This window comes from Rattus rattus, chromosome 2 (assembly GCF_011064425.1).
Source record: "Rattus rattus isolate New Zealand chromosome 2, Rrattus_CSIRO_v1, whole genome shotgun sequence".
In the NCBI taxonomy this organism is placed as follows: Eukaryota; Metazoa; Chordata; class Mammalia; order Rodentia; family Muridae; genus Rattus; species Rattus rattus.
Window position 1 is genome coordinate 176898445 of NC_046155.1, and position 19898 is coordinate 176918342.

General features: G+C 39.6%; 1 protein-coding gene across 1 annotated transcript in view; it reads left to right on the forward strand.

Moving 5' to 3' along the window:
• Positions 1–10841: 10841 nt before the first annotated feature.
• Positions 10842–19898, forward strand: part of Nlrp2 (NLR family pyrin domain containing 2) — a 35817-nt gene continuing 26760 nt past the window's right edge. Inside the window, exons 1-3 of the mRNA XM_032895211.1 lie at positions 10842–11121; positions 13036–13080; positions 15097–15156. Coding sequence (XP_032751102.1) covers positions 10842–11121; positions 13036–13080; positions 15097–15156 — 385 coding nt within the window. The remainder of the gene's footprint in view (positions 11122–13035; positions 13081–15096; positions 15157–19898) is intronic.

Consider the following 19898-nt stretch of genomic DNA (forward strand, 5'->3'; position numbering starts at 1 on the left):
CTGTCCAGGATCTTCTGGCTTTCATAGTCTCTGGCGGGAAGTCTGGTGTGATTCTGATAGGTCTGCCTTTGTAGGTTACTTGACCTTTTTCCCTTACTGCTTTTAATATTCTTTCTTTGTTTTGTGCATTTGATGTTTAGCTATTATGTGACGGGAGGAGTTTCTTTTCTGATCCAATCTTTTCGGAGTTCTGTAGGCTTCTTGTATGTTTATGGGCATCTCTTTCTTTAGGTTAGGGAAGTTTTCTTCTATGATTTTGTTGAAGATATTTACTGGTCTTTGAGCTGGGAGTCTTCACTCTCTTCTATACCTATTATCCTTAGGTTTGATCTTCTCATTGAGTCCTGGATTTCCTGTATGTTTTGGACCAGAAGCTTTTTCCCTTTTACATTGTCTTTGACAGTTGTGTTGATGATTTCTATGGAATCTTCTGCTCCTGAGATTCTCTCTTCTATCTCTTGTATTCTGTTGGTGATGCTTGTATCTACAGCTCCTTGTCTCTTCCTTTGGTTTCAATATACAGGGTTGTTTCCCTGTGTCCTTTCTTTATTGCTTCTATTTCCATTTTTAATTCCTTCAACTGTTTGATTGTGTTTTCCTGGAATTCTTTCTGGGATTTTTGTGAATCCTCTCTATAGGCTTCTACTTGTTTATTAATGTTTTCCTAAGTTTCTCTAAGGGAGTTCTTCATGTCTTTCTTGAAGTCCTCCAGCATCATGATCAAATTTGATTTTAAATCTAGATCTTGCTTTTCTGGTGTGTTTGAATATTCTGTGTTTGCTTTCGTGGGAGAATTGGGCTCCAATGATGCCATGTAGTCTTGGTTTCTGTTGCTTGGGTTCCTATGCTTGCCTCTCGCCATCAGGTTGTCTCTGGTGTTACCTTGTTCTACTATCTGACAGTGGCTAGACAGTCCTATAGGCCTGTGTGTCAGGAGTGTTATAGACCTGTTTTCCTGTTTTCTTTCAGCCAGTTATGGGAACAGAGTGTTCTGCTTTTGGGCGTGTAGTCTTTCCTGTCTACTGTTCTTCAGCTGTTCCTGTGGGCCTGTGTCCTGAGTCCACCAGGCAGGTCACTTGGAGCAGAAAAGTTGGTCTTACCTGTGGTCCCTCGGCTCAAGTTGCTCGTAGGGGCTGCTGTTGAGCTCTCTGTGAGGGCGGCAACCAGGAGGGCCTGTGGTGCCTTTTCAGAGAGCCCCGGTGCACCGGGGTCCCAGATGGCATTAGATGATTTCCTTTGGAGTCAGAAATGTGGGCAGAGTGTAGTCTCTTCTGGCTTCCCAGGCATGTCTGCCCCTCTGAAGGTTTAGCTCTCCCTCCCACGGGATTTGGGTGCAGAGAACTGTTGATCCAGTCACTTTAGCTCCTGGTGGTGTCTGGAGTGCAGGTGACCTGCCACTTAAGTGCCTCTATCTTCCAGTTCCTAGAGGCCATATACAGTTTCCTCTTGGGCCAGGGATGTGGGCAGGGGTGGGCAGTATTGGTGGTCTCTCCCGCTCTGCAGTCTCAGGAGTGCCTACCTGTCTGGGCGGTGAGCTCTCTTTCCTAGGGGGTTTGGGAGCAGTGAGCTGCGGGCCAGGATCAGCAAGGTTAGAGCTCCAGCTGAAAACCGGAAATGTCCGGTCCCAGAGGAATTTTGCCTCTGCGTGTCCTGAGACCACCAGGCAGGTCACTTGGAGCAGAAAAGTTGGTCTTACCTGAGGTCCCTGCCTCAAGTTTGCTCGTGGGGTGCTGCTTTTGAGCTCTCCGTGAGGGTGGCAACCAGGAGGGTCTGGGCCGCCTTTTCCGGGAGCCCCCATGCATGGGGTCCCAGATGGTGTTAGGTGTTTTTCTCTGGAGTCAGAAATGTGGGCAGAGTGTAGTCTCTTCTGGCTTCCCAGGTGTGTCTGTCCCTCTGAAGGTTTAGCTCTCTCTCCCACAGGATTTGTGTGCAGAGAACTGTTGATCCAGTCCCTTTAGCTCCTGGTGGTGTCTCCTGCATTTCTTTAAGGGAGTTATTTATGTCCTTCTTAAAGTCCTCCATCATTATCATAAAATGTGATTTTAAATCTAAATCCTGCTTTTCCAGTGTATTTGGATATACAGTATTTGCTTTGGTGGGAGAACTGGACTCTGATAATGCCAAGTAGTCTTGGTTTCTGTTGCTTAAGTTCCTGCACTTGCCTTTGGCCATCAAGTTGTATCTGGTGTTAACTTGTTTTGCTGTTTCTGACAGTGGCTTGACCCTCCTGTAGGCGTCTGTGTCAGCACTCCTGTATAACTGTTTTCCTGTTTTCTTTCAACTGTTTCTGGGAACAGGTGCTCTGCTCTCAGGTCTGTAGGTGCTCCTGGTGAATGTCTTTCAGCTCTCAGTACAGGCAGGAATCATAAGTGTCCTGCCCCTGACTGCTCTTAGGTCCATGTGCCCAGAGGACACAGATGGCACTGGGTAATTCCCTCTTGCATCAGGAATGTGGGCAGAGAGTAGTCTCCTCTGATTTCTCAGGAGTGTCCTCACTTCTGAGCATCCAGCTCTTTCCCCCATGGGATTTGGGTGCAGTGAACTGTTTGACTGGTTTGGTTCAGTTCAGGGCACAGACCAGAACCACAGGTACCTGCTGTTCCTATATTCCTGTGTCAGAGACACTATGCAGTTTCCTCTTGGACCAAGGATGTGAGCAGAAGTGGCAGTCTCTCCCGAGGTCTCAGGATGGTTCACACTTCTGGTTGTTCAGCTCTCTTCCTCCATGGGATTTGGGGCATATGTTTTCTTTCATACCTGAACTGCCCTTCTCACCCCATCGAATAGACCCTCCCTCCCTCCTACCCCAAATATACGTACTTTCTGCCTTCATCTCATACATACACCATTATACTCTTTGCCTCCTCCCTGCTTTGGGGTCCCTTCCTTCCCTGACATAGACACTTTTCTAGATGCATGTTCATGTGTGTTTATATAACATATATATTGCAGCTTAAAACATGAGGTCTGAGAGAAAATGTGATATCTGTCATTCTGAGGCTGGCTGATTTTGCATAACATTCTGTCTTCCTACAGATATTGGGAATGTATTCTTCTAGAGAGTAATAGAGTAGATTCATATGGCATGAAAACAGAATCAGGAATATTACTTCAAAGGAAGGAAGAAATTCATCTAAAGTGAGAAGTAAATTCAGGACATAGAGGTGAAGAAGAGAGATGGACTGAAACAGTATAATGGCTAACTGTAAAAGTATAATGAATTCAATTTCTTTGTATGCTAAGTTTTAAAAATAATGCAAAAACTGGGCATGAAGCTTGGTTGTTAAAGAGTGTTTGTCCATCATTCATGAAGCCCTAGCTTAGAGCCCAACTCTGCATATTCTGGAGATGGTAGTAAACAACTGTAATCCCCGCACTCAGGAGGCAAAGGCAAGGCACATTCTGGAGTTCAAAGTCATCCTTGCATAGTGAGTTTGAAACCAGCCTGAGGTACATGAGATCCTGTCTCAAAAGAAAAATGTTAATATTGTCAACTAAATTATTTCAAAGCCATTTGTGGTGATACATACCTTTAATCACAGCACTTTGGGGGAAGGGGCAGACTTCTCTGATTTCAAGCCCAGCCTGATCTACATAGATAGCCAAAGCTAACATACTGAGAGCCCATCTCAAAAAATACTAATAAAAATAATAAATTTATTCCTGGCTGGAGAGATCGTTCAGTGGTCAAGAGCATTCAGTGTTCTTCCAGCAAACCAGAGTTCACATCAGGCAGCTCACAACAGCCTGCTGCTGTTGTACAACAATGACCTCATAACAACAATGCCCTCTGCTGGCCTCCATGGGACTGCACTCATGAGAATATACACACAAAAACACACATTAATAAAAAGATTACAATAAATCTTTAAAAATATATTCTCCACAGGTGAATAGAGTCCTGTTTCACACACCATTTTCCTTACCCATTCATCAGCTGATGAGGGTCTAGTCTATATTTTAGGATTTGTTTTTATGTGGACATGTGTGTGTACACATGTGCAGTTGTCTACAGAAGCCAGAAGATGGTGTCAGATCTACTGCAACGAGAGTTATAGGAAGCTTCTAGAGGGCTAGTCCCTCTGGAAGAGCAGCAAGTATTCATAACTGCTGAATCATCTCTCCTGCCCCTGAACTATATTCTTTATTTCACTCCAAACTCCTTTTACTTCACTAGCATCAGAAACTTGTTGTGATTACAATTATACCCTACACTATTGTCCTGGAGCTAAGAACAGAGGCCAGCATCAAGACCTAGTCCAAAGGCAAAGAGGGAACTCCTCACTTTTGTCACAGATCACTGAGATGGTGGTCTGGGAGGACAAAAATTCCAGCTATGTAGGGAAAGAAAGTTCTAGTACCCCATGGACAGTATGGTGACTATACTTATTATATGGAATTTTTAAATAGAATTTTTAAAATAAATTTCAAATATTCTTACCCTAAAACTGTAACTACTCAACAGTCTTACTGGATGTGCAAACCACACTTAAGGGTAGGCTCTGTGCCCAGTAGCAGCTGACAAACACAAAGCAAACTCAATGTGCTTATGGAGTTTTAGGAAGTTTGCTTTTTTTTTTTTAAATTTAGTAGTGTGTTGTCTGGATATTTAGTCTTGTTTTTTATTTACAGGTCATTTGTTTACATACATATATATATGCTTACCTATATATCCTTTAGCTTTATTTGTGTGCTTTATTCTGGTTTTTGTTTTATTTTATCTTAATCTTGATATTTTCATTTACTTGTTAAAGATTTATTCATTTATATGAGTACACTGTCACTCTCTTCAGACACATCAGAAAAGGGTATCAGACCTCATTCCAGATGGTTGTGAGCCACCATGTGATTGGTGAGAATGGAACTCAGGACCTCTGCATTAGCAGTCAGTGCTCTTAACGGCTGAGACATCTCTCCATCCCTATTTATTTTATTTTTAGATGCTTGTATTCTAATGAAAGAAAAATGGAGGATATGCCTTTGGGTGGGCAGAAATGACATGTAAGAAGAATACGGGAGGAGGGAGAGGAGAAACACTCAGAATATATTTTATGAAAAATATATTTTCAAATGTTAAAAGAATAGTAAATGTTTGAAATGTTCTTACCAAAAAACTACTTAAGATCATTGGCATTTTCAGCATTTTATTATAATATTTCAGTTTATATGTATATTCAGTCACATTATCCAACATAGATACTGTTTGATAATTACTTCTCAGTAGAGTGGAGGGAAAAAATGAAGTAATACAGGTACATATGGGCATATTTAATGTGACCAATTTGATAAACTTGGAAGTAAGTATATGCATGTTGAGGCCCTCAGCAGAGGCTATAACATGAATACAACCATCCTCTCTTTTACATGAACAGGATTGAAAATCAATGAAAGTTGCCTGTAAAATTTTACCCCTATCCTGGGTCAGTGGTGAATGCAAATACCTTGCGATTCAACTGTCAAGAGATTTTTCAGCCCAAATTCTTACTTAATATTGTTACTATGTAATGCCTGCTATAGGGGGTCAGTCTTGAGCATCTTGAGCTTTTTAAGAACATGCAATCCTATAAAACTATATGATCTGTTTTGCTTCTGCTCTTATTTAGATTCCTTCTCTATGTGGTTTTGTCTGTAAAAATTCATAAACACAACCACCTCATTAAAATTAAAAACTATGCCTTACTGCATAAACAGCACAAGGTAACTATGTATCATGTTGTTATGGAGACTTACACCATAAATTTTATCAGATTATTTACATATTAAGTTTAAAAGTGATCGCCTAGGCAGAGGAAACATGGCATTGAAGATTTTTCATGTAACTTGAGAATCTTGCATGGTTTCAATGGGACCAAGACTCTCAAATTAACCCCTTAAATTAAGTAAGGGAATGGAACTCTATGTGAACTTAACTATTATCAAGGATATGCTCCTTTTGGGCCATTTACATAGTTTTATTTTTTAATTATTTTATTTTTTATTGTAGAGTATATGTATTTACATTTCAAATGTTATCCAGATTCCCAGTTCCTCCACTCCTACACCCCTCCCCCTGCTTCTATGAGAATGTTCCCCCTCCCACCCACCCACTTGCATTAAAACACTACACTGGGGAAATGAGCCTTCACAGGACCAAGAGCTTCTCCTCCTATTGATTCCAGATAATGCCATCCTCTGCTAAATATGTGGCTGGAGCCATGGGTTCCCCCACGTGTACTCTTTGGTTGGTGGTTTAGCCCCTACAAGCTCTAGGGGGTCTAGTTGGTTGATATGGTTGTTCTTCCTATGGTGTTGCAAACCCCTTGAGCTCCTTCAGTCCTTTCTCTAATTCCTCCATTGGTAATCCAGTACTCAGTCTGATGGTTAACTGCAACCATCTTAATCTGTTTCAGCAAGGCTCTAGCAGAGCCTCTCAGGTGTCATCTATATCAGGCTCCTGTCATGAGGCACTTGTTAGCAAGAGCAGTGGTGACTGGGTGTGGTGGCTGCATATGGGTTGAATCCCCAAGTGGGGCAATCTCTGGATGACCTTTCCTTCAGTCTCTGCTCCACTCTTTGTTCCTGTATTTCCTCCCGTGAGTATTTTGTTCCCCCTTCTAAGAAGGACTAATGCATCCACATTTTGGTCTTCCTTCTTGAGCTTCATATGGTCTGTGAATTGTATCTTGAATATTCCGAGCTTTTGGGCTAATATCCACTTATCAGTGAGTGAATACCATGTGGGATTTCTTTGTGATTGGGTTACCCCATTTGGGATGCTATTTTCTAGTTCTATCCATTTACATAAGAGTTTCAAGTAGTCATTTTTTAATAGCTGAGTAGTACTCCATTATGTAGATGTACCACATTTTCTGTATCTATTCTACCATTGGAAGACATCTGGGTTCCTTTCAGCTTCTGGATACTATAAATAAGACTGCTATAATCATAGTAGAGTATGTGTCCTTGTGATATGTTGAAGCATCTTTTTAGTTGTATGCCCTGGAGTGGTATACCTAGGTCCTCAGGTAGTACTGTGTCCAATTTTCTGAGTAACTGTCATATCATCTGCAAATAGTGATATTTGACTTCTTCTTTTCCAAACTGTATCCCTTTGACAGCCTTTTGTTGTCTGATTGCTCTGGCTAGAACTTTGAGTACTATATTGAATAGATAGGGAGAGAGTGGGCAACCTTGTCTAGTCCCTGATTTTAGAGGGGTTGCTTCAAGTTTCTCTCCATTTAGTTTGATGTTGGCTACTAGTTTACTGTATATTGCTTTTACTATGTTTAGGTATGGGCCTTGAGTTCCTGTTCTTTTCTAGAGGTTTAACATGAAGGGATGTTGGATTTTGTCAAATGCTTCCTCACCATCTAATGAAATCACCATATGGTATTTTTTTGCTTTGTTTGATTGGGTTGATGGATTTCTGTATATTGAACCATCCCTACATCCCCAGGATAAAGCATACTTCATCACCATGAATGAGCATTATGATGTGCTCATTGAGTAATTTTGCATCAATATTCATGAAGGAAATTGGTCTGAAGATCTCTTTTTTGTGTGGTCTTTGTGTGGTTTAAGTATAAGCATAATTGTGGCTTCATAGGAAGAATTGAGTAGAGTTTCTTCTGTTTCCATTTTGTTGAATAGTTTGAAGAGTATTGGTATTAGGTCTTCTTTGAAAGTCTGATAGAATTGTGTACTAAAACCATCTGGTCCAGGCCCGTTTTTTGGTTGGGAGACTTTTAATGACTACTTCTATTTCTTTATGGGTTTTGTGACTCTTTAGATGGTTTATATGATCCTGACTTAACCTAGTATCTGTCAAGAAAAGTGTCCATTCAATCAAGATTTTTGTTTTGTTGAGTATAGGCATTTGTAGGAGGATCTGATTTTTTTTCCTGTAATTCTGTTGTTATGTCTCCCTTTTTATTTCTGATTTTGTTAATTTGAATACTGTGTCTGTGCCCCCTGATTAGTCTGGCTAAGGTTTTATCTATCTTGTTATGCATCTTGTGGATTTTCTCAAGAACCAGCTCCTGGTTTTGTTGATTCTTTGTATAATTCTCTTTGTTTCTACTTGGTTGGTTTCAGCCCTAAGTTTCATTATTTTCTGCCATCTACTCTTTTTAGGTCTATTTGCTTATTTTGTTCTAGAGCTTTCAGGTGTGCTGTCAAGCTGCTAGTGTACACTGTCTCCAGTTTCTTTTTGAAGGCACTCAGAGCTATGAGTTTTCCTCTTGCAGTGCTTTCATTGTATCCCATATGTTTGGGTATGTTGTGTCTTCATTATCATTATATTCTAAAAAGTCTTTAAATTCTTTATTTTTGTCCCTGACCAAGTTATCATCAGTGTCTATGTGTATTTGGGTTTTCTATTGCTTTTGTTGTTATTGAAGACTAACCTTAGTTTGTAGTGATCTGATAAGATACAGGGGATTATTTCAATTTTGCATTGTTTGAGGCCTGTTTTTGTGACCTGCTTTATGGTCAATTTTGAGAAAGGTATCATAAGGTGCTGAGAGGAAGGTCTATTCTTTTGCTTTAGGATGAAATGTTCTATAGATACCTGTTAAATCCATTTGGTACATAACTTCTGTTCGTTTCTCTGTGTCTCTGTTTAGTTTCTGTTTCCATGTTCTGTTCATTGATAAGAGTGGGGTGTTGAGGTCTCCCACTATAAGTGTGTTAGGTGCAATGTGTGCTTTGAACTTAACTAAGATTTCTTTTATGAATGTGGGTGCCATTGGATTTGGAGCATAGATATTTAGAATTAAGAGTTCACCTTGGTGGATTTATCCTTTGATGAGTATGAAATGTCCTTCCTTAGCTTTTTTCATAACTTTTGATTGAAAGTCAATTTTATTTGCTATTAGAATGGCTACTCCAACTTGTTTCTTTGGACCATTTGCTTGGAAAGTTGTTCTCCAGCCTTTTACTCTCAGGTAGTGTCTGTCTTTTTCACTGAGGTGTGTTTCCTGTACGCATCAATATGCTGGGTCCTGTTTACGTATCCAATCTGATAATCTGTCTTTTTATTGAGGAATTGAGTCCATTCATGTTGAGAGATAGTAGGGACCAATGTTGTTTCCTGTTATTTTTGTTGTTAGAGGTGGAATTATGTTTGTGTATCTATTTTCTTTTTGGTTAGTTGAAATTAGATGACTTTCTTGCTTTTTCTAGGGTGTAATTTCCCTCCTTGTGCTGGAATTTTCCATCTGTTTTCCTTTGTCAGGCTGGATTTTTGGAAAGATGGTATAAATTTGGTTTTGTTGTGGAATATCTTGGATTCTCCATCTATGTTAATTGAGAGTTTTGCTGGACATAGTAGCCTGGGCTGGCATTTGTCTTCTCTTAGGGTCTGTATGACATCTGCCCAGGATCTGGCTTTCATAGTTTCTGGTAAGAAGTCTGGTGTAATTCTGATAGGTCTGCCTTTATATGTTACTTAACCTTTTCCCCTTATTGCTTTTAATATTCTTTGTTTTGTGCATTCAGTGTTTTGACTGTTATGTGACAGGAGGAATTTCTTTTCTAGTCCAATCTATTTTGAGTTTTGTATGTTTCTTGTATTTTTATGGGCATCTCTTTCTTTAGTTTAGGGAAGTTTTCTTCTATAACCTTGTTGAAGATATTTACTGGTCCTTTAAGTTGGGAATATTTGCTCTCTTCTATATCTATTATCCTTATGTTTGATTTTCCTATTGTGTTATTGTGTCCTGGATTTCCTGGATGTTTTAGGTTAGGAGCTTTTCGAGTTTTGCATTTTCTTTTATGTTTGTGTCATTTTTTTCTATGGTATCTTCTGCCCCTGAGATTCTCTCTTCTGTCTCTTGTGTTCTGTTGGTAATGCTTACATCTATGACTCCTGATTTCTTTCCTAGGTTTTCTATCTCCAGGGTGTCTCCTTTTATGCTTTCTTTGTTGTTTTTATTTGCAATTTTAGATCCTGGATGGTTATGTTCAATTCCTTCACCTGTTTGGTTGTGTTTTCCTATAATTCTTTAAGGGATGTTTGTGTTTTCTCTTTAAAGTCTTCCCCTTGTTTACCTGTGTTGTTCTATATTTCTTTAAGGGCACTATTTATGTCCTCTTAAAGTTCTTTATCATCTTCATGAGATGTGATTTTAAATACAAATCTTCCTTTTCCAGTGTGTTGGGGCATCCAGGACTTGCTGTGATGGGAGACCTGGGTTCTGATAATTCCACATAGCCTTGATTTCACTTGCTTAGTTTCTGGTGCTTGCCATCTAGATATCTCTGGTATTAGTTGGTCTTGCTGTTTCTGACTTTAGCTTGTCCCTCCTGTGGGTCTGTAATCCTGTGATCTGTAATCCTGGGAGATCAGCTCTCTCTGGGCATGATTTGGGTCCAGAGGGCTGTGGAACAGTCTTAGCTCTGGGCACAGATGGAGACTGGCAGGATCCTGTCCCAGGCTGTTCCAAGGTTCCTGTGCCCTGTGTGTTCCTGGAGGGTTCCTCTTTGGACAGTTATTGGAGCAAAAGTGGTGTTCTCTCCTGTGGGCTTAGGAATGAGAGCACTCTTGGGAGGCCAGTTCTCTAAGGGCAGGATTTGGGTACAGAGGGCTGTAGGACAGCATTAGCTTTGGGAACATATGGAGACTGTAAGCAGTTATTTTATTTACATTCCAAATGTTGCTCCCACCAGAGTTCTTAATTCTATCCCCTTTCCCCTTGAGGGAGAGAAATTTGCTCTTAAAGGAGCAGGAGACTGTGTTGATAGCCCCTGCTATTGGCACAATGGTCACCAGTATTTGAGTTAAGAAAGCTGTCTCATTGACTCTTTCCATTTTCCCCACAGTTCTCTGGAGCTGGAAGCTCAGATCTCACCAGTGGTTCAACATGGAACATTCTGATCAACTGGGTTTCAACCTAAAAGATGTCCTGAAAAAGCTGGACAAGACCGAGTTGAACAATTTCAAGAGTACATTAAAGAGCTGTTCTCTACCACAGACAATGAAGCAGATCCCCAAGCTGATAATGGACCTGGCCAATGGAGCTCAACTAGCAGAAATTCTCACAGACTACTGCCCCAGTGATTGGGTAAAGAGAGTTACCTTCAAGATCTTAGAGGAAATAAACCGTGCAGATCTAGCTGAGTTAGTAATGAAGCAAGTCGAAGGTGAGCAGAAACCATTTCATACTATGTCCTAGAAAAGAAGAATTGTCTTAAGGGTTTTGGATATGTAGAAATGTCAGACAAAGATGGTTGACCCCTATAATTCTGGTGCTAGGGAAGCTGAAGCAAGAGGATTATTTTGAATTTTAGACCAGCCTAGGCTACATAGTAAGTTGCTGTCTCAAAAGTAAAAGGGCTGAAGAGCTAAGTGAAAACATGAGTACCAGAGTCTGATCCTCAAACTCATATCTTTTTTAAAAGCCAAGCATTATGGCTTTTAAATAGCACACATGTAATCCCAACATTAGAGATGTGGTAGAGAGAGGAGGACCCCTGGAGTTGTCTGACCAGCCAGTCTAGCTTACTTGCAGCTGAGCTCCTGGCCAATGGAAGATTCTGCCTCAGAAACTAAGGTGTATGGTGCCTGAATAATGACCCCTCAAGGCTGTCCTTTTGCCTGCATACAAACACACATGCACACACACACACACACACACACACACACACACACACGTGCATACACACACATACATGTACCCACACAAACACCTGCCCAGTTGCTCCTTATGTACATGTTTTTCCTCCTTCACCCCTCCCCCCACACACAAATAGAAAACAGTTTTTAAAGAAAATGCAGTAATAGCATTGAGCTTTGCAGAACTATTCAGAGCATAAATGCTACAACTTCACTAAGTCTTAGGAATATCTGTCTGGGATTTTCCCCTCTTCCAAGGTCTGTTCCAAGGGTGTAAGGTAACTACCAAGAGACTCTTCTCACAGTCTCCTTAAACTGATGCTGATTATGTATGATTTGTTCATGATACTGTTTTTATTTTTTTTTCTAAGACTCAGTTTTATGATTTGTGTGTGTGCATGCACATGTATGCATGTGGACATGTGTGTGTGAATGAATATCATGTGTGTGAAGGTATCTGCAAAGGCAAGAAGAGGGTTTCAGATCCCCTGAAGCTCAAGTTATATGCAGTAACAAGGTGCCTAACATTCTGGGAATCAAATTTACTGCTGAGTCATCTAGCCAGACCATGACCTCAAATCTTTAAATATTATGAACGATGATGAGTTAAAGTGTACTTTCTGTTTTGTTTTCAATCCTAACATAGATTTCCTTCACCAAGTGGCATGTAAATATCTGCATACATACATATCCATACTGTCACACAAGTGAATACCTCTACCATGCTTTAGGTCTGTGGCATCAATAACACTAGTGGGAGCATCCTGTAAAATTGTTCTAGCATCTTTAGTATCTCTGGTCCCTGCATGCCACTTGCAAATTCCCATACCCATCAAATGCACAGTACCTTCCTCAACTTGTAACTTTCAAGTGGCTATAGACATAGTCAGATATCTATAATAGAACAAAGTCTCCTGGTATTGAGACCCTTTGTTTTATGCTTATTCTTAAGAGATGTCCTAAAAATTTTAGCTATACTGACCCCTAGAATGTATAATTGGGGATAAATAACAAAATATTAATGTAGGGCTTCACCTAGGCATGGAAACTGAGAACTTATAGCTCATCTATAAGATGGAAGTGGAGAAAAAACAAGACTGTTCCTGATGCCTGATTTTTGAAAGCTCAAAACCCACCCCTTACCTCATGACATGCCTCCTCCAAATAGACCACACCTCCTAATCCTTCCTAAATAGTCCACCAACTGGGAACCAAACATTCAATATATTGAGAATATAGGAGCCATTCACATTCAAACCACCATACACATCCCCTTTCTAGACTCTATGATCACAGAACCAGACAAGAGCTCCCTCCTGTGGGGCAAACCTTATATATATTCAGAAAGCAACTTTTTACCCACATAAGAGTCAAGCCAGAGTAAGACAGTTGGAATGCATCTGGGGAAACATGCAAATTTCTTCTACCTTTTACCTTTTCAGAAGCAGCATCAAAAGCATCGGAAGAAAAGGTTTCTTCTAAACCAAGTAAGTTCCTTGTGGATAATTTTTATCCATGGGAGATTTGAATACATTTAAAATTCCTTTAAAAATATCAGATCCTGTGTTAAAATACCAAAGGATATGAAAAGATGGTACCTAAATTCTGGCTTGTCTCACAGCGAGCACTGGGTAGCAATAAGATAAACTCTAGCAAGGTACTATCTAACAAAAGTCAAGAGGTACAAAGGAGAGCAGGGAGAAATAAGCTGTTCCTTATCCAGGGAGGTGGGCTGGGGCTGGGGCTTGGCTTTCCTCTTTCTTGTTCTTTGTTCTTTTAATTTAGAAACTTTATGTATATAATGCATTTTGATTGTAGCCACTCTTATTCTGTGTCCTGCAGTTTATACACACTCTGTTGTATGATGGAGTATCTTTTGGGTATATGCCCAAGAGACATATAGGTGGGTCCTCAGGTAGTGCAATGTCCAATTTTCTGAGCAATCTCCAGACTGATTTCCAGAGTGATTGTACCAGTCTGCAATCCCACCAACAATGGAGGAGTAGTGTTCCTCTTTTTCCACATCCTCACCAGCATCCGTTGTCACCAGAGTTTTTGTTCTTAGCCATTCTGACTGGTGTGAGGTGGAATCTCTGGGTTGTTTTGATTTGCATTTCCCTGATGACTAAGGATTTGAGCATTTCTTTAGGTACTTCTCAGCCATTCAATATTCCTCAGCTGAGAATTCTTTGTTTAGCTCTGTACCCCACATTTTAATAGGGATATTTCGCTCTCTGGAGTCTAGCTTTTGAATTCTTTTATATTTGGATATTAGCTCTCTATCAGATGTAGGATTGGATAAAGATCTTTTCCCATTCTGTCCTGATGAGAGTGTCCTTTGCCTTACAGAAGCTTTGCAGTTTTATGAGGTACCATTTGTTGATTCTTGATCTTAGAGCATAAGCCATTGGTGTTTTCTTCGGTAAATTTTCCCCACTGCCCATGTGATTGAGACTCTTCCCCACTTTTTCTTCTGTTAGTATGAGAGTATCTGGTTTGATGTGGCAGTTCTTGATCCACTTGGACTTAAGCTTTGTACAAAGCAATAAGAATGGATCAATTTGCATTCTTCTACATGCTGACCTCCACTTGAAACAGCACCATTTATTAAAAATGCTATCTTTATTCCATTGCATGGTTTTAGCTCCTTTGTCAAAAGTCAAGTGACCATAGGTATGTGGGTTCATTTCTGGGTCTTCAATTCTGTTCCACTGATCTATCTGCCTGTCTCTGTACCAATACCAGCAGTTTTTATGACAATTGCTCTGTATTACTGTATTACTGCAGTCTCCCCTGAGATCTCAGGATTGTCCGCACTTCTGGTAGTTCAGCTCTCTCCCACATAGGATTTGGGTAGAGGGAGCTGTGGGACCAGTTCAGTTCAGTCCATTACCAATTTGTTATCTCCAGCTCTCTTCCACATCCTTAACCACCCTCCATAGTGGAAGCCACAGCCTCTATCTCTCCCCGAGTCCTTCCATGATTGATATGTCCCTTTTTCTCCAAGGCAAAACTGAAAAGCACTCTTTTCCTGAGGCTCCTTTTCCTCTTGAGTCCTGGAAATCCCAACTATACTCCTGCCTAACAATTGGCTCCCAGCCTTCTCTATTGACAAATCAAAAACCAATTAGGGAACCTATTAGTATCAGAGCCTCCCCTTACATCTTGCACCTCCAAGACTCAATGGTATTCTGTGGCATCACTGATACCCCAAAACAACCTAATTATGCATTTCTTGCATAATTCCCCTTGCTGAGCAACATTTGGATGCAACCTAAGCTCTGGTGGAACTCCCTTATTAGAAAAGGAACATAATTCAGGTCAGAATAAGGTCAGAAGCTTATAGAGGTTCATTTATATGTGCAGTGTCTCCTTAACATTCTCTTTCCATAATCTAGGTATAAAACGCTGAGCTCATTGATTGAACTTGTGCTCTCTCTAAGTCCTACCCTCTTCAGATCATGGACTCATACAGTGGCAAATGAAAGATGTCTTTCTTCCAGGAGAACCCTTGAAGACATCACTTTTTCCACAGGATTTCGTTCAAGGAGATGAAAGACCAGGTAAGTTTTACAACGTTCAGTGTTACTGTAAGCTAAACAAAGCCCACCTCCTCGAGGCCCCCACACTTCCCCTGAAAACTACAATCTTTCTCCTGTTTCTTCTATCATTTTATTTTGATAATATCATAATGAGCATTGTTCCTATATCACACCAGCCCATCCCTCCTCTTCATCCTCTCCACTTTGAACTTCTCTCTCTCTCTCTCTCTCTCTCTCTCTCTCTCTCTCTCTCTCTCTCTCTCTCCTCTCTCTCTTTCTAGCTCATAACCTTTTTAATTATTTTTATTATCGCCCCAGTTCAAAATCAAATGATTATTCATTTTTATTTTACATTTTTTATTCTTCTCTCATGCAATACATTCCCAACTGCAGCATTCCCTCCCTATACTCAGCCCGGTTCCTCTCTAGTTCACCTTTCCCTCAAATCCAACAAACACTCCAATCTAAGCAACCGCAGCATGTATGCAGAGGACCTAGTACAGACTCCTGCAGGTTTTGTGACTGTTGCTTCAGTCTCTGTGAGTTCCTATGAGGGCTACTTAGATGATTCTGTGGTCCATGTTTTCCAGGTGTCCTTGACCCCAAGCTCCTACAATCCTTCTTCTCCTATTCCATGGGGTTCCCCAAGTTCTACATTTGGTTGTGAGTTGCTGCATCCATTCATATCAACTGCCAGAGGAAGCCTCTCTGATGTCAATTAGGCTAGGCACTAATCTATGTATTTGGGAATAACTTTATTAACATTTTTGTGGGGAAGAGAGGAGTTCATCAGTCATGTTTAGTCCTTTCCTAGGTCTCTGAACCAGTCAACTTCTTAGGCAGTGTCAGGCATGGGCTCAGTCTCATGGATTGGCCCACATATTACACCAATAAGTGTTTGACCATTCCCACAATCTCTGAACCATCATTCCCTCAGCACATCTTTCTGGTAGCACAAGCGTGGGTTGGAGGTATTGTAGCTAGGTTGGTGTCCTAGTTCCTCAACTGGGAGCCCTCCCAGATTACCAAAGATAGTCAGGCTCTGTATTCTCCAGTACTAGGAGTCCTGACTATAGTAACACTCATAGATTCCAGGGAGCTTCTGCTGCAATAGGTTTCCACATGGCCTCCTAAATGCCCGCCTATTCTAGTCATCTCTACTAGTACTCTTTTCTTCTGCCACTCCCTCCTTGATCTAATTCCTTCCCATTCCCACCCACCCACCAACAGGACACCTAAAATATCTACCTCCTGTTCTAAGAAAGAATTGTGTGTCTTGCCTAGAGCTCTCCTTGTTTCTACTTAGTCTCTCTGGGTCTATAGATTATATTGTGATCTTCCTTGACAGCTAATATCTACTTATAAGTGATGACATATCATGTTTATCTTTTTGGGATAGGGATGTCATTTTTTATAGCTAAGTAACACACCATGTGTAAATATACCACATTTTCTTTATCTGTTTCTTGATTAAGGAATTTCCAGATTGTTTCCAGTTTCTAACTGTTATGAATAAAGCCACAATGAACATAGTTGAATAAGTGGCTCGTGGTAGGACAGAGTGTCTTCTGGGTATAAGCCCAGGGTTTATATAGCTGGGTCTTGAAATAGACGTACTCTCAATTTTATGAGGAAACAACACATTGATCTCCATATTGTTTGAACAAGTTTGCACTCCCACCAGTAATAATACAGTGCTTCTCTTGCTCCACATCCTCACCAACATGAGCTTATGTTATTGATCTTAGCCATTCTGACAGGTATACAATAAAATCTCAAAGTAGTTTTGATTTGCATTTCTCTGGTGGTAATGATGTTAATTTAAACATTGGTTCAAGTATTTCTTGGCCATTGGAGATTCCTCTATTGAGAATTCTGTTTAGATATGTACTATAGTTAAATTTGGTTATTTGATTTGTTGCTTTTAGTTTCTAGACAGATAGATAGATAGATAGATAGATAGATAGATAGATAGATAGATAGATAGACAGATAGACAGACAGACAGACAGACAGACAGAATACTAGATCTCTGTCATATGTGGGATTGGTGAAAAAACTTTGCCTATGCTATCAAAAATATTAATTATCTCCTATGCTGATGCCCCCAAAGGTGTTCTCTACTTTCTCTTCTATCAATTTCAAAGTGTCTGGTTTAATGAGGTTTTTTTTCAGGTGTCTTTGTATTGTTTTTTATATATGTGAGTACACCGTTCCTCTTTAAACACACTGGAAGAGAGCATCAGATCCCATTATAGATGGTTTTAAACCACCAAGTGGTTGCTGAAAATTGAACTCAGGACCTCTGGAAGAGCAGTCAGTACTCTTAACTGCTGAGCCATCTCTCCAGCCCCTTGGATATGAGTTTTAAGCAGGATGATGAATATGGCTTTATTTGGCATTTTTTTACCTACAGATATCCAATTAGACCAGCACAATTTCTGGAAGACGCTTTGTTTTTCCCATTGAGTTCTGACCTCTTCATCAAAACTTTAGTATTCAGAGATGTGTGGATTTATATCTGTGTTTTCAATTGCATAGATCACAGTGTCTGCTTTTATGCTGATACCATGCAGTTTTTATTATTATAGCTCTGTAGGACAGCTTGAAATCAGGGATGATGATATCTCCAGAAATTCTTATATTGTACAGTATCGTTTTAGCTCTCCTGAGATTTTTAACTTTCCATATAAAATCGAATATTGTCCCTTTAAGACCTATAAAGAATTGTGTTGAAATGTTGATGGACATTGTGTTGAATCTGTATATTGCTTTTGGTGGAATGGTCATTTTTACTATGTTAATTCTACTGATCCATGAGCATAGCAAATCTTTTCATCTTCTACTGCCTTCATCAATTTCTTTCTTCAAAAACTTGAAGTTTTTGCCTTAAAAGCCATTCATTTGCTTGGGTAGAGTTAACCCAAAGTGTAAATAATGTTTGTGGCTGTGATAAAAGATATTGTTTCATTCTTTCTCAGTATGTTTGTCATTTATATAAAGGAGAAATACTGATTTTTTTTTTAGTTAATCTTGTATCTAGCCTCTTCACTGAAGGTGTTTAATGAGTTTGAGAGTTCCCTGGTAGAATTGTGGGCCACTTATGTTACCATATCATGTGCAAATACCTTCCCTTCTAATTCATAGCCCTGTGATCTCTTTCAGTTGTCTTATTGCTCTAGCTAGAACACCACATGCTATATTGAGTACCTATGAATAGGGTGGACAGCCTTGTCTTGTTCCCAATTTTAGCATAATTGCTTTGAGTTCCTCTCAATTTAATTTGATGTTGGCTATTGACTTGCTGTAAATTGAGTTTATTATATTTAGATATGTACATTGTGTTACTGCTTTCTCCAAGATTCATTATGAAGCAATATTGGATGTCATCAAAAATTTTTCAGCGCCTAGTTAGATCATCATGTGTTTTTTTTTTCTTTCAGTTTGTTTATGTAATATATTCCATTGACTGATTTTTTTTATGTTAAGCTATCCCTGCATCTTGTGGATGAAGCCTACTTAGGCATAGTGTGCTTCAATTCAGTTTACATGTATTTTGAATATTTTTGCATCTATGTTCATAAGGAAAATTGCTCCATAATTCCCTTTCTCTTGTTGAATATTTCAGTGATTTAGATATCAGCATAAATATGGCTTCTTAAATTAATTTGGCAATGTTCCTTCTGTTTCAGTTTGCAGAATAATTTGAATAGTATTGGTGTTCTCTCTTCTTTGAAAGTCTGGTAGAATTCTGCACTAAAACCACCTGGACCTAGACGGTTTGGATTTGGTTTTGTTTGATTTGGTTGAGTTAGGAAATTTTTTTGTAGGTAACTCTTTATTCATTTTACATCCCGATCACAGCACCATCCTACCCTACCTCCCCTACCAGTCCCCCCCCCATATAGCTACTCTTCTTATTCCCCCTTTCTCCTTCACCTCTGAGAAGAAGAAAGTGCAGTTTGGAGAAACTTAATGTTTACTTTATTTCCTAAGGGATATAGGTCTATTTAAATTGTTTATTTGACCTTGATTTAATTTTAGTAAATGGTATCTGTCCTTTTTTTAGATTTTTTTTTCCAGTTTTGTGGAGTACAGACTTTTAAGTAAGACCTGGTGATTCTTTGGATTTTCCTGGTGTCTGTTATATCCTCCTTCTCATTTCTGACTTTGTTGATTTAGATGTTCTCGCTTTGCCTTCTAGTTAGTTTGGATAAAGATTGTCTATCTTGTTTTTTCCTCATTTCATTGATTCTTTGAATTCTCTTTTTTGTTTTTTGTTTCTGTTTTTAAGACAGGATTCCTCTGTGTAGCATTATTTGGCCTGGAACTCTCTCTATAGGCCAGGCTGGCCTCAAACTCATAATACTTATCTAAATCCATATCTTGAACCCTTCTCTAACAATTTCAGAGTTTTGTATTGTCTTACTATTTTGTTTAATAAGTTCATTAATCCTTTGAGAATTTCATATACTTCATTTTGATCATATTGACCATGCTTACCCAAACTGCTCCAAGATTCACCCATCTTCCCAACTTCCCAATACTCTGTTTTTTTTTTTTTTTTTATTTATTTTTTCTTTATTAACTTGAGTATTTCTTTTTTTTTTATTAACTTGAATATTTCTTATATACATTTCGAGTGTTATTCCCTTTCCCGGTTTCCGGGCAAACATCCCCCTCCACCCTCCCCTTCCTTATGGGTGTTCCCCTCCCCACCCTCCCCCCATTGCCTCCCACCCCCCAACAATCTAGTTCACTGGG